A 15,768-nucleotide genomic window follows, 5' to 3' on the forward strand; every position below is an offset into this window, starting at 1 on the left:
TTTAAAGAATCTTTTTTTGCCTGGTTGGACCTGATTTTCCAGTTCTATAAACTGACCATAACAAGAAGTCACTCTGTCCCCAAATACTCATCTTTCAATTGAAATAAAAAATAGTTGTCTATACTCCTGAAATTATTCTAGCACAATTTATCACTTACTGGCCCTTCGTTACCCACACGATTTAGTCTGTCCTAAAAAGACATTATGTATTGAAAGTAGTTACCTCATGTTTACTAGATGTTTTGAAGTTGAAATCATCTCCTTTGCTACCTTTTATTCAAGTTGCTAGATTCTATTTTCAACTGTCTTGGCTCCTTTTTCCTAATCCACATCTTGTGCCAACTAAAGCTCTCCACGTAGTATTTCTTTAGAATATCTAGAAAGCAGAAAACCTGATGTTACAGTTTTTTTATGTTTTTATTATTATCAAAGTAATACATTTTAATTTATGGGACAAATGCTGTTTAATATAACATCTGCTTGTTATCTTTCATGTATGTATCTGTCATCCCCTTTACAAAGTGACCTAGTCACACCCAGAGGAAGTAGGTAGATGCTATAAGCACCAAGGTCCCCATTTTTCAAACAGAAAAATACACAGTTAAGACAAAATAATTTATCACAATATACACAGTGAATCATTGACAATGCCAGAAACTGAATCTAGGACAAACTAGATACGTTGTACCCACTTCATCCACTAGCTTTCAATCCTCTCCCTTTATCATCCCAATCCTCTCCCTTTATCATCCCTTTATCATCATACCACAAACTCCATATGAAACTGAGTCTGCTGAGTAATGCCAGACATGTGAAATTCCCCAAGTTCCCCTCTTCTCTGCCTCACTTAAAGGCAATATGAGGGTGTATCAAATAGTGCCCTTCCTTCCACAAGAACAAGATATCCCTTTGCCTGTTGAACCATTTTTACACCTAGGAGCTGTTCCACAGCACCTCAGTTCCACAGCACCTCAGATCCCAGCTCTTTCCTAAGCTAGTTTGAAATCAGGCAATACTAACATCATGACTTTTTCTTAACTTCAAAGAGTACATACTACAACATAATTGAGATTTCACAGGTGAGACTAAAAGAATTAAATTTAATTAATTATATTTAAATTACATTTTAAACACTTCTCCCTAGGAAACAGGTTCAACAAGAAATACACTCCTGTCAGCTAAAAGTGTTGAGTGCTACCACTCAGGACAGAGACCACCTACCCTAACTTTGGTCAGTGGATGATCACCAACCAAGACACCCCAAAAAAGAAGGGCTGTGGTCACATTTACTCATGGGGAAGAGAATATTGGGTTAATTGTTTACATGTTTCAAGAGACTGTGGCTTATTTGAGATGACGGATGTCCCAAAAGGTATAATTGCTCTATTCTGTGACATAGATCAGCTTCTAAGCTCATATGTCAACATCTGCACCATAAGGAAGAGTGGCCTCTGGAAAATGCATTCTAATTGATGAAAGTCATCAGAGTGTGTACTTTGTGCAGCCACACACACACACACACACACACACACACACACACAATGTTTAACCAAGGGCCAGGCTTACGTAAAAATAAAGCAAGTGTTTATAAATAAATTCCCAAATCATCCATTCAGTCCATAAGCATTACTGAGTGTCTAAGACATTCCAGATACAGGAAATGACAAAATAAGTCAAATCTCAAACATGAGGAACTTGCAATGGACATCTTAAAAAAAAAAAAAAAAAAACAGAAAATCCCTTGACTCAAGATTATCCACTTTCCCCACATGTCTGAGACTAGTTCCTGGGTCCTTCCCTTTGGGGTAAGTCCTGCCATCCCTAAGCTTTCCCTTCAAAGAGAAAACACCAAGGGCAGGGACTTGATCAAGCTCCCAGCTTCACCTTCCATGCATTCATCAGTTTATCAGATTGATTTCCTTGTGCCAAGAAAAAACTTGACAGGGATGTGAGAGGGCAAATTTTTCTCTTAAAAAAAATGAGGGGAAAAAAAAGGAAAAAAAATGAGGGGAAGGTCATATAGGGAAAGTGGCATGAACCAGGGAGACCACAGCTCTTAAAGTAATAATATTCAAGGATTACAACATTGACACACTGAATCTACCTGAGACAAATTTGCATCAGACATTGCAGAGCTTCTCTTTCTTAGTCCATCTTTTCCTGGACATGACTGAGTTGGACTTTCCTTCTGCAGCTCTAATATGTACAGCTGACAATATCACACTGGCCTCAAATACATAAGATGAGAGCAAATTAATGATTTTTCTTCAGCTAACCTGCAATTACACCTGTACACATTTATCATTTGGGCAAAATTTACAACTGGCTGGTTTACTTTAATACCACAGAATGGTACTAAAGGAGGCAGAGTAAAAGTCTGGCCTTCCCAAACACAGCCTATAGCAGAAGGCAAGGCTCAGGCAAAAAATGCATGGCAGAAAACAGCCACGGCAAGCAGGATGATGCCATTGATATTAACTATTGTTCTCCACAAAGGCTTCTCAGAGGTGTCTGTCATCTTCAGCTTCATTGCCGCCTCCTCTTCCTTTGTCATCTTGGGGCCCTTCTGTTGGTCCAGGCCACAAAACAGGTCATAGGCTCGCCTGAAACATCCTTTTTTCTCCTCAGGAACTTCTGTGTCAGGGGAAAGATAAAGAGAGAGAAAGAGAGAGAGAGAGAGAGAGAGAGAGAGATGATTGGATATAGAAGCAGGAGGCACAGGGAAAGGTTTCAGGGGAGATGTCATGAAATGGAACATCTACCATTCTACAGACATTTCCCAATTTTCTTGTTTGCAGGAAAGGAAATGGTACAAATGTTTAAGTGAACTTATTAATTATAAGATGATGGTAATAGATGAATTCTACATCTTTATGATCAAATAAATTATGTTTTATCTCTATCAGGCCAATTAAAATAAATTTTGATTTAGGTAAGTCATAATCAAGCAGGAAATAATACTTTGCGAGAAAAAGTGTTAACAATGGGCTTGGAAATATGACATATGAACAACATGGAAAACCCACCTCTGAAACACATAAGCTCATATCTGTTTACCACATCACTGGAAAGCAGTGAGACTGGCATGAGTCAGGAGCATATTGGCTACACCTGAAAGTTCCAAAGTTTTACAACATATCCAGCCATGTGGTAATAATTGGTCTGAATACTCCGTGATACAGGGCAGCAACAATCAACACTTCCAGGGCTTAATGTCTGCTCTTGCATATAAACACTGCTGAATCAAACCACCCAACTGGCCCTGTCATTCAAAGCAGATGCCCACCAAGGGAACTGATTCTCTCCTCTGAGCCAGTGTGTGACACTGAAGATATACAGACCTGGATTAGAATCCCAGATCCATGGCTCACTAGATATGAAATCAAGCACACTGTGTTTTCAACATGATGGTCAGAGACTACTCCTCTCCACTCTCTCATTTTTTAAGAGTTACAAACTTTTAGAATTGCAAATAACCTTAGTGATTAAGCACATACATGTGTCAGAACTGGAACCAAAACTCGGGTTTATGGTTTTGCTAATTCACCTGTCTTATCTTCAAGTGCATGTAAAATTGGATAAATAACACCTTCATTATAAGATTTTATAAGAGAATGCCCAGAGTGTAGTTGATATCAAGAAGTAATAGTCTCCTTCTATTCTTTTCTCTCATGCGTATAAGAAAGATTCCAGTCTCCTTGCACCCATTCTTTGGTTCACTCCACCAAAATAGGAGAATGGAGAGGGAGTAACAAAAGTTGGGCTCACTGACCAGCCCAAGTAAGAAATTCATGGTGATCTGGATCAATAAAAAGTTGGGCAGCCTTGAGAAAATCTCTATATCTCATTTTCCTTATCTGTAAAGTTGGAAGAATTATATTTTTATTATCTTATTAAAAGTATGATATGGTGCTAAAATGAATCTAGAGTAAGGTATTCATAATTTAAATATGTCATGATCATATTATCAGTCATGATGACAATAATGGTGATGATGACAAGATAGGTTCATGCTGCTGTTGCTCAGAGAATGGTGACAGTGATATATATTATCTATAAAAGCCCTCAAGAGATCTTAATTTATTTTATTACAATAAGTCAGGGTCATGTGTTTTCACCACGAGTTCTTCAAGAAAGAACAGAATTCAAGGTTGCCATGAACCTTAGAAGTCATTAAGCCAATTCTCTAGGCAGTGTGGGAGTCTCCACTATGGAATTCTTGATAGATGCACACTTTCTGCTTACCCCTTTCTAGACCAATTCAGTTAGAAAATTCTTCCTTAGCAGAAATCAAGATGGTGATACCTATAGCCAATTCTTATAATGGAGCATTATCTCATTCAGTGTTTCCAACAATGATATAAGGTATAGTCTATCATTTAGAATACTTTTATATAAAGAATATAAGCTTTAGAAAAAATGTAATCACTTGCACAAGGAGTAAGTAGAGAGGTAAGAATTCAACCCCAGTTCTTATTGAATCCAAAGCCCACACTATGTCTCTGCACTATACGGCCTCCTCACTTTGAGTTAAAATTGGATGAGTTCTACTCTGGTGAACAGGGGACATTGCACTGCAGGGCACTACAGGACCTCTTCTTCATACTTTCAAGAACAGGAGACGTAGCTGACTTTCCTAACACATAGAAACAGACAGAGGAGTGCCTGCATGGCTCATTTGGTTAAACATCCGACTCTTGATCTCAGCTCAGGTTGTGATCTTGCAGTTCTTGTGTTCAAGCCCTGCACTAGACTCTGCACTAATGATGCAGAGCCTGCTTGGGATTCTGTCTCTCCTTCTCTCTGCCCCACTTGTTCTCTCTGTCTCTCTCTCTCTCTCTCCCTCACTCAAAATAAATAAATAAGCATTTAAAACATTTTGAGACAGAGAGACAAAATGAGGAGACAGAGGAATATGTCCCAAAAAAGACAAAAAAAAAAAAAACAGCAAGAGGTCTAAGCAAAAGAGACAAGTAATATGCCTGATAGAGAATTTAAGGTAATGGTCATAAAGATACTCACTGGACTTAAGAAAAAAGTGGAGGACCTCAGTAAGACCCTTAACAAAGAGACAGAAAAAATGAAAAAGAGCCAATCAGAAATGAAGAACTCAATAACTGAAGTTAAAAGTACCCTGGATGGAATAAATAGTAGACTAGAGAAAGCAGAAGAACAGATCAGCAACCTGGAGGACAGTGTAATGGAAAGCAATCAAACTGAACAGGAGAGAGGAAAAATAATAATTATAAATGAAAATAGACTTAGGAAACTCAGCAATACTCTCAAGCATAATAACATTTGCATTATAAGGATCCCAGAAGGGGAAGAAAGGAAATGGGGCAGAAAATTTATTCAGCACTTGTTGGTATGAGCACTGCATGTTGTATGTAAGCCAATTTGACAATAAATTATATTTTTAAAAATAATAAATATATTTCTGCAATATTAAAAAAAGAAAAAATATTCAAAGAAATAATAACTGAGAGTCCCCAAATCTGGGGAAGGAAACAGAAATTTAGATCCAGGAGACACAGCAAGCCCCCAAAAATCAACCCAAGGAGGTCCACATCAAGACACATAGTACTTAAGATGGTAAAAAAAGTGGCACCTGGGTGGCTCCGTAGGTTAAGCGTCCAACTCTTGTTTTCAGTTCAGTTCATGATCTTGAAGTTTCATGAGTTCAAGCCCTGCATCAGGCTTTGCAGTGGCAGCACAGAGCTCACTTGAGATTCTCTCTCTCCCTCTCTTTCTGCCTCTCCCCCACTGGCACTGTCTCTGTCTCTCTCAAATAAATAAATAAACCTTTTACAAAATTATAAAATGGCAAAAAGTAGTGATAAAGAATTTTTAAAGCAGAAAGAAAAAGAAAAGAAAATGGTTACATACAAGGGAAACCGCATAAGGCTATCAGCTGATTTTCAGCAGAAACTTTGCAGGCCAAAAGGGAGTGGCATGATATACTCAAAGTGCTGAAAGGAAAAACAAACAAACAAACAAACAAACAAACCTGAAGCCAAGACTATTCTATTCAGCAAGGCCATCATTCAGAATATAAGGAGGGATAAAGAGTTTCCCAGACAAACAAAAATTAAAGGAATTAATGTCCATGAAACCAGCCCTACAAGCTGGTTAAAGCTGTTAAAGGGGACTCCTTGAGTGGAAAGGAAAGTAGGAGTAAGAAAAATAAGAAACACGAAAGCAGTAAAAAACAAATATATTTATGAATATTAGTCAAGAGAGTCACAAAATAAAAGGATGTAAAGTATGACACCATTTACCTAAAACATGAGGAGAGAGGAGTAAGGAATGGGTTCAAGTTTAAGCGACCATCACTTAATATAGACTGCTATATGCATAAGATATTATATATAAACCTAATGGTAACCGTGAATGAAAAACCAGTAATAGATATGCAAAAAATAAGAGAAAGGAATCCAAATATATCACTAAAGAAAACCATGGAAGAAGAGAGCAAGAGAAGAAACAGAAGAACTACAAAAACAACCATAAAATAAATAACAAAATGGCAATAAGTACATTCTTATCAATAATTACTCTGAATGTAAATGGATTAAGTGTTCCAATAAAAAGACATAGGGTGACATAATGGATTAAAAGGCAAGACCCCCCCCCCAAAAAAAAGCAAGACCCATCTATACACTGCCTACAAGAGACTTATTTCAGACCTAAAGACACATGCAGATTGAAAGTGAAGTGGGCAACTGATGAATGGATAAAAAAGATATATAAGCGACCCAGTTAAGTAATATATATATATATATATATATATATATACATATACATACACATATACATATACATATATATGTATATATATATATATATATATATATATATATATAGTGGAAATAAGCATTATATATATATAATGGAAATAAATTAGAAAAAGACAAATACCATATGATTTCACTCATATGTGATATTTAAGAAACAAAACAGGGGCGCCTGCATGGCTCAGTCAGTTAAGTGTCCGACTTCAACTCAGGTCACGATCTCGCGGGCCGTGAGTTCAAGCCCTGCGTCGGGCTTTGGGCTGATGGCTCAGAGCCTGGAGCCTGCTTCGGATTCTGTGTCTCCCTCTCTCTCTGCCCCTCCCCCGTTCATGCTCTGTCTCTCTCTGTCTCAAAAATAAATAAACGTTAAAAAAATTTTTTTTAATAAAAAAAAAAGAAACAAAACAAATGAACATAGGGAATGGGAAAAAAGAGAGGGAAGCAAAGTCTTAATTATAGAGTCTTAATTATAGAGAACAAACTGAAGGTTGCTGGGGAAGTGGATGGGGGGGATGAGCTAAATGGGTGATGAGTTTTAAGGAGGGCACTTGGGCTGAGCACAGCGTGTTATATGTAAGTGATGAATCACTAAATTCTACTCCTGAAACCAATACTACACTATATGTTAACTAACCAGAATTTAACAAAAATTTGAAGAAAAAAAAAGTAAAGGGATGGAAAAGATTTATCATGCAAATGGAAGTAAAAAGAAAGCCAGGGTAGCAATCAGACAAAACTGACTTTAAACCAAAGACCATAGATAGATAATAAATAAATAAATAAATAAATAAATAAATACTTGTAACAAGAGACAAAGAAGGACACTATATAATCATAAAGGGCACAAACAAGAAGATATAAGAGTTATATTTATGCCCCCAACTTGGAGACACCCAAATACATAAAGCAGCTAATAACAAACATAAAGGAAGTAATCAATAGTAATACAATAATAGTAGAGGACTTTAACACCCCATTTACATCAATGTATAGATCACTTAAACAGAAAAATCAACAAATAAACAGTGGCTTTGAAGACACATTAGACCAAATGGACCTAACAGATATATTCAAAATATTCATCCTAAAACAGCAGAATACACATTCTTCTCAAGTACAATTGAACATTCTACAGAATAGATTCACATATTAAGCCACAAAACAAGCCTCAACAAATTCTAAAAGATCCAAGTCATATTCTGCATCTTTTTAAACACAATGCTATGAAACTGGAAATCAATCATAAGAAAAAATCTAGATAAAACACAAATACATGGAGGTTAAATAACATGCTACTAAACAATGAGTGGGTCAACCAAGAAATCAAGGAGGAAATCAAAAAATAAATGGAGACAAACAAACAAACAAACAAAAAATACAATGGTCCAAAAGCTTTGTGATGTAGCAACAGTTGTTCTAAGATGGAATTATATAGCAATATAGTCCTACCTCAAGAAGCAAGAAAAATCTCAAATAAACAACCTAACCATGCACCTAAAGGAACTAGAAAAAGAACAAACAAAACCCAAAACCAGCAGAAGGAAAGAAAAATGATTAGAGAAGAAACAAACAAAATAAATACTAAACACACACACACACACACACACACACACACACACACATACACACACACACACAGTGGAACAGATCAATGAAACCAGGAGCCAGGTTTGTTGAAATGAGGTTTGTTGAAAAGACCAAATTCCTTTAGCCAGACTCATCAAAAAGAGGGAAAGAGTTAGAGAGAAGACTCAAGTAAAGAAAATCAGAAATAAAAGAGGAAAAATAACAACCAACACCACAGAAATACAAAGAATTATAAAAGAATATTATGAAAAAATCTATGCCAGCAAATTGAACAACCTATAAGAAGTGGATAAATTTCTAGAAACATAAATTTCCAAAACTGAATCAAGGAGAAATAGAAAATTTGAACAGACCAATGACCAGTAATGAAACTGAATTAGTAATAATAAAAAAAAAAAAAAACCTCCCTGGGAATGCAAGCTGGTGCGGCTACTCTGGAAAACAGTATGGAGGTTCCTCAAAAAACTAAAAATAGAACTACCCTACACCCCGGCAATTGCACTACTAGGCATTTATCCACAGGATACAGGGGTGCTGTTTCGAAGGGACATATGCACCCCCATGTTTATAGAAGCACTATCAACAATGGCCAAAGTATGGAAAGAGCCCAAATGTCCAATGATGAATGAATGGATAAAGAAGATGTGGCATATATATACAATGGAGTATTAGTTGGCAATCAAAAAGAATGAAATCTTGCCATTTGCAACTAGGTGGATGGAACTGGAGGGTATTATGCTAAGTGAAATTAGTCAGAGAAAGACAAAAATCATATGACTTCACTCATATGAGGACTTTAAGAGACAAAACAGATGAACATAAGGGAAGGGAAACAAAAATAATGTAAAAACAGGGAGGGGGACAAAACAGAAGAGACTCATAAATATGGAGAACAAACTGAAGGTTACTGGAGGGGTTGTGGGAGGGGGGGGTGGGCAAAATGGGTAAGGGGCACTAAGGAATCTACTCCTGAAATCATTGTTGCACTATATGCTAACTAATTTGGATGTAAAATTTAAAAAGAAAAAATAAAATTAAAAAAAAAATTTTTAAAAACTGCCAACAAACAAAAGTTGAGGAACATATTTCTTCACAGATGAATTCTACCAAACATTTAAAGAGTTAATACCTATTCTTCTCAAACTATTCCCAAATATATAAAAGAGGAAGGAAAGCGTCCAAACTCATTCTATGAGACCACTCATCCTGACACCAAAAACATTAAAAAAAAATACAAAAAAAAAAGAGAACTACAGGGCAATATCCCTGATGAACACAGATGCAAAAATCCTCAACAAAATATTAGCAAACCAAATCCAACAATACATGAAAAAAAGCATTCAACACAATCAAGTGGGATTTATTCCTGGGGTGCAAGGGTGGTTCATTATTCACAAATCAATCAACATAATACATCATATCAATAAGAGAAAACACAAAAACCATATGATCATTTCAATATATCAATAGATACAGAAAAAGCATTTGACAAAGTACAGCATCCATTCTTTAATTAAAAAAAACAAAAAACAACAACAAAAAAACCTCAATAAAGTAGGTTTAGAGGGAACATACCTCAACAGAATAAAAGCCATATATGAAAAACCCCCACAGTGGACATCACACTCAGTGGGGAAAAACTGAGACCTTTCCCCCTAAGGTCAGGAACAAGACAGGATGTCCACTCTCACCACTTTTATTCAACATGGTACAGGAAGTCCTAGTCACAGAAATTAGATCATGAAAAGATTAAAAAGGCATCCAAATTGGTAAGGAAGAAGTAAAACGTTTACTATTCACAGATTACATGGTACTATATACAGAAAACCCTAAAAGACTCCACCAAAAAACTACTAGAACTGATAAATGAATTCAGTAAAGTTGTGGGATGTAAAATCAATATACAGAAATCCATTGCATTTCTATACACTAATAATGAAGTAGCAAAAAGAGAAATCAAGAAAACATTTCAATTTCACCAAAAGTAATAAAATACTAGGAATAAACCTAACCAAGGAGGTGAAAGACCTGTACTCTGAAAACTATAAAACATTGATGAAAGAAATTGAAGACAACACAAAGAAATGTAAAGACAGTCTAAACTCATCCATACTACCTAAAGCAATCCACAGATTTAATGCAATCCCTATCAAAAATACCAACAGCATGTTTCACAGAACTAGAAAAAATAATCTTAAAATTTGTATGGAACCACAAAAGACCTCAAATAGCCAAAGCAATTTTGAAAAAGAATAAAACTGAAGGCATCACAACCCCATATTTTAAGATATACTACAAAGCTGTCGTAATCAAAACATGGTATTGACACAAAAATACAAGAATATGCAATGGGAAAGAGTCTCTTCAAAAAATGGTGTTGGGAAAACTGAGCAAAAGAATGAAACTAGATTACTTTCTTACACCATACACAAAAATAAACTCAAAACGGATTAAGGACCTAACTGTGAGACCTGAAACTATAAAAATCCTAGGAAAGTACAGGCAGTCATTTCTCTGACATCAGCCATACCAATATTTTTCTAGATTACGTCTCCTGAGACAAGGAAAACAAAAGCAAAAATAAACTATTGGGACTTCATCAAAATAAAAACTTCTGCACAGCAAAGGAAACAATCAATGAAACTAAAAGGCAACCTATGGAATGGGAGAAGATATTTGCAAATGACATATCTGATAAAGGGTTAGTATCTAGAATATACTAAAAATTTATACAACTGAACACACACACACAAAAAAAACCCCAAATAATCCAATTTAAAAACAGACAGAAGACATGAACAGACATTTCTCCAAAGAAGACATCCAGATGGCCAACAGACATGAGAAGATGTTCAATATCATTCGTCGTCAGGGAAATGCATATCAAAACTACAATGACTCCTTAACACTTGTAACAGTGGCTAAAATCAAAAACACGAGAAACAAATAGCATTGGTGAAGATGTGGAAAAAAAGGAACTCTTGTGCACTGTTGGTGGGAATGCAAACTGGTGCAGCCACTGTGAAAAACAGTACAGAGGCTCCTCAAAAAATTAAAAATCAAATTACCATATGATACAGTAATCGCACTACTGGGTATCTACCCCAAAATATGAAAACACTAATTCATAGGGGTACCTGGGTAGCTCAGTCAGCTAGGCATCCGACTTCAGCTCATGTCATGATCTCATGTGTCATGGGCTCAGGCCTTACATTAGGCTCTGTGCTGACAGCTCAGAGCCTGGAGCCTGCTTTGGATTCTGTGTCTCCCTCTTTCTCTGCCCCTCCCCTGCACACACTCTGTCTCTCTCTATCTCTCAAAAATAAATAAACATTTAAAAATTTTAAGAAAGAAAACACTAATTCATAAAGATATATGACCCTTATGTTTATTGCAGCATTACTTACAATAGCCAATTTATTGAAGTAGCCCAAGTGTCCATCAATAGATGAATGGATAAAGAAGATGTGGTATATAGATACAATAGAATATTACTTAGCCATAAAAAAGAATAAAATCTTGCCATTTGCAACAACAGGGATGGACCTAGAGGTACTTCTAAGTGAATAAGTCGGTCAGAGAAAGACAAATACCATATGATTTCACTCATATGTGGAATTTAAGCAACAAAACAAACAGACAAAAAAAGACTCTTAATTATATAGAATACACTGATGGTTACCAGAGGAGAGGTGGGGTGATAATAAATTAGGTGACGGGGATTAAGAGCACACTTACCTGAAGGAGCACTGAATAAAGTATAGAATTGTTAAATCACTATATTATACACATGAAACTAATGTAACACTGTATGCTAACCACACTGGGATTAAAATAAAAAATAAAAATAAAATGGTGCTAGGGCAACTGGATAATCATATAAAAAATAAAAATAAAAATAAAATAAAATAAAATAAGATTCCACTCATCAGTCTTAAATTTGCCCTCTGGTACATAACTAACCTCTTCTTCTACATTAAAACATGCAAAAGACTTCTCATCCATGTCCCTTTTAAATCTATGATATTCTCACTCAGTGTGGAGACATTTTTGGAAGTGGGAGAAGCAGGTAGCATGTCCATGTCTCCCTGCTCCAAGGAAGCAGAAAATGTCTACCTTTTTCAACAACATGGTCAACTGCTTGTGGCTCTAGATTCTTTCCAGTACATGCAGAGTCACAGGTTTCAAAACTAAAAGGTCTTTAGAGACCAAGAGAAGATTGTATCAGAGCTGGGATAATAGGCAAAGCCACTTCCTTCCTGACTCCCAATTCACATGTCCATAAAATAAGGCCATAAGACCAAATGATATCTAGAGCCCTTTCCAGAGCTAGGGTTATATATTTCTGATGCATATTCAGAACTTATTCTGCTGCATCTGTGCTCCCCTTCAGATGGAGTGATGTGACTTCCAGTCCAGCACCAGATAAAGCACATATGATCTTGCACTCCCACACCTCTACATACAATACATCTCCACAACCATCCTAAATGTGTGCACCACTCCCGAGTAGGGAGAAAAAACTCCAATATATAAGCTGAGGAAAGCATTTCCCCATGATCAGGATAAGTCTCTAAACACTGACTATGCATTATCTTACTGGACTTCAGGGAAATTTGATTTTCTAAATCTGATGTGGTAAGCTGATGAGACATAAGACCCCAAGAGCCTCTCACCCATCTTCCTGATGTCACTAGAACTAACCATAGCTTAGGTTGCAACTGCTTTCAGTTCACAAGCTCTGATTCTTCCCTTGTCCTTGGCCATGCCTCAAATCAAGTCAGGGTGGCAAATACCCAACTCATACTTACATAGTTCACACTGTGAACTATGAGACATAATGAGGCTGGGATTGTTCTGCACCTCTCTCTTCCCCTTGACCAGGCCTCAGAGTGAATTTCCCATCCATTCCATCTCATTCCCCACCTCACTCCCTACTCCCTTCCAGAAGAGAGATCTGAGCTTTGATGAAGACATTTCATAAATGCTTCAGTACAGTGGCCTTGCTATTGGAGGAGTAACTTTTTAGGGCTTGGAACTAGGTTCTGAATCACAAATCACCTATTTCAATGGTCTCCTCTGGGGTTTCTTGGATGTCCTCCTCTCCTGCATCCAAGTCAATACGTTCCTCTTTGCTGTTGCGCAGGCTCCAACACAGACGATAGAGCTATGGAGAAAGCAAAACAGGTTAGCAGAAAGATCCAAATAGTGTCTTGGGTCAAGAAGTTGGAGAACAAAGATATGTGCTCAAGAAAGGAAAAGGTACATCACTTCCTGAAAGGTGTCAGTGGATAGCTAGCCATTGCTCTAGAATACAGTGGGCATTGGAGGCACTCACAGTGAGACATTCACTTTGCCAGTGTTTGCTCAATGAAACTCAATAAAAAATGAAAACAACAACAAAAAAAGAGGTATCGTAGTCTCTCAGTACCAACAAAAACATAGATTAACAGTTCCGTCTACAACATTATTTCTAAATATGGATACTTCAATGTGAATTATACACATGAATTCACATTGTGTGATATTATATTCAGAGACTAAGAGACTGCCTTGAATAAAGAAATTTTTGTTGAATGAATGAACTCTTCTCACACATGATAACCAAATTTGTTCCTTTACACTTATTTGTCTAGACCAACAGTATAAGAGTAGAGTTTTATACTATGTGTTTGTTACCTTATAAGGACATAATCTGTAGAATTATGAGCCATATTAGAATAGAATAGAGCTGGAGACACAGCTTCTATGGACATGAAACCAGAAACTCGTAGAAGTCTGAAAATCAATTTAATGTGTTCATTCCACCCATGACCTCTTTTGGTAACTACCTTCCTTTCTCTACTTCAAGAGGAATCATGGAGCTAAATGTGCTTGGGGCTGCAATACTTGCAAACACTGAGACATCAGGAAGCATTAAAAACAACACAAAGAAAGCCAGTTGACAGATTCAGCAAAAAAACATAATGGCAGTTCTTCTGCTATAAAGGCACTTTGTTTTACATCAAGATTGGTCACAGCTTTGAAAAATTCATAATGAGGTTGAAGGTCTCTTAGGGATTCCGTAAGTCCCTGTGACTAAAAAGTCACTTTCTCTTTCTCTATGGGCAAAAATGACCTTGGCTAACTCTCTAGCTCTGTTCCTAAGAAACCTTAAAAAGGTAAAATGTCAGCTGTACTGAGCTACCAGACTATATTGCTTATGGTAAAAATGACCCATAATGGGAAATCTTCATCTGCATTGGGAGGGCTGTGAATAAATCTTAAACCAAGGGTGACATCTAGAGTTAAAGGAGAGTATTTACTATTTTTGGAGTCTTGAATCAATTGGACTTTGATATTGTTTGAAATTTCTCAAACTATACGGGTAATTGTTTGGAAGCTTAATTGGACAAAAATTAAGGGAATACCGTACTTCAAATTTCCCTGAGTGTGGTGATTTTTGTAACTAAGTATATCCCTTGCTGGGACCCCTGGAAGTCATGCCATGGGACTATTAGAAAAAATCTAAGTTCCTATTTGAGATATGAGCATCTCAGCCAGGGTAGCCCCTGTGCTCACCCATGTGATCTCATGCCCTTGTGTTGTGCTGTAACTCAGGGTGAAGGATCCAGAGAATACCCTTTCAACTGAAATTTGAACTACTATGAAAACTTCTGCCAAAGACACATGCTTGATACTGCTTTGCTGGCACACCATGTTTTCTGTTCTGTGTCTTTCTACGTAAAACAAATTGCAAGCATGGGCTATTTTAGTCATATGAGTGCAAATGTCTAACTGAGCAAAGAGCAACCAAGGTGGGTGTTGCAGCATGAACATGAAACAAGGGCAGGACACCTCCCCAAAATGGATACTCACATGCACATCTGGAATGGGCTTGGTGAAGAGAGACACAACCACAATGATGATGATAGAAATGACAAAAAGGATGATGGCAAAATACAGGTAGTGCACACCACAGATAATTTTGGGACAGTTGCTAGGCTTCATGCAGCTCCCAGTTCCATAGGAAAATTCAGCCACCATACGGGACACCCCAATCAGAAATCCTATGATCAGTCCCCAAAAGGCTCCCTGTGAAAGAAAACCCTGGGTTAACCAATACCGAACACACAAAACAGCTGGGCATTCCTAGGGGGACAGAGGCAAAGGAACAAAAATGAAACAAATGATATCTTCAGGCCATCTGAAGCCAGAACACTGGAGTTCAGAATATGGCTAGGAGTGTGATGTCAGGCCTAAGCCTTCAGCAGGTGTGTTTATCATGTTTCAGTGATGTGATTTTACCTGGGTCTTAAAATGAGGATTCATAATATAATGGGGTACAGTGTCTAATAACTGGTGTTGAATGTCAATCCAAAGATTTAATTCCAAAAATTCCCTTTAA

The 15,768-nt window shown here is 36.9% G+C and overlaps 1 protein-coding gene across 2 annotated transcripts in view; it reads right to left on the reverse strand.

Moving 5' to 3' along the window:
• Window positions 1-398: 398 nt before the first annotated feature.
• Window positions 399-15,768, reverse strand: part of SLC5A1 (solute carrier family 5 member 1) — a 74,560-nt gene continuing 59,190 nt past the window's right edge. Inside the window, exons 13-15 of one of the 2 annotated variants that reach the window (XM_047828784.1) lie at window positions 15,240-15,455; window positions 13,443-13,548; window positions 399-2,631 (exon numbers count right to left, since the gene is read on the reverse strand). In XM_047828784.1, the coding sequence (XP_047684740.1) occupies window positions 2,417-2,631; window positions 13,443-13,548; window positions 15,240-15,455 (537 nt within the window). In that variant the 3' untranslated portion in view covers window positions 399-2,416. Of the gene's footprint in view, window positions 2,635-13,442; window positions 13,549-15,239; window positions 15,456-15,768 lie in introns of both variants that reach the window. The other variant, XM_047828783.1, reaches the window with a different exon arrangement.

Source organism: Prionailurus viverrinus, chromosome D3, assembly GCF_022837055.1.
Source record: "Prionailurus viverrinus isolate Anna chromosome D3, UM_Priviv_1.0, whole genome shotgun sequence".
NCBI lineage: Eukaryota > Metazoa > Chordata > Mammalia > Carnivora > Felidae > Prionailurus > Prionailurus viverrinus.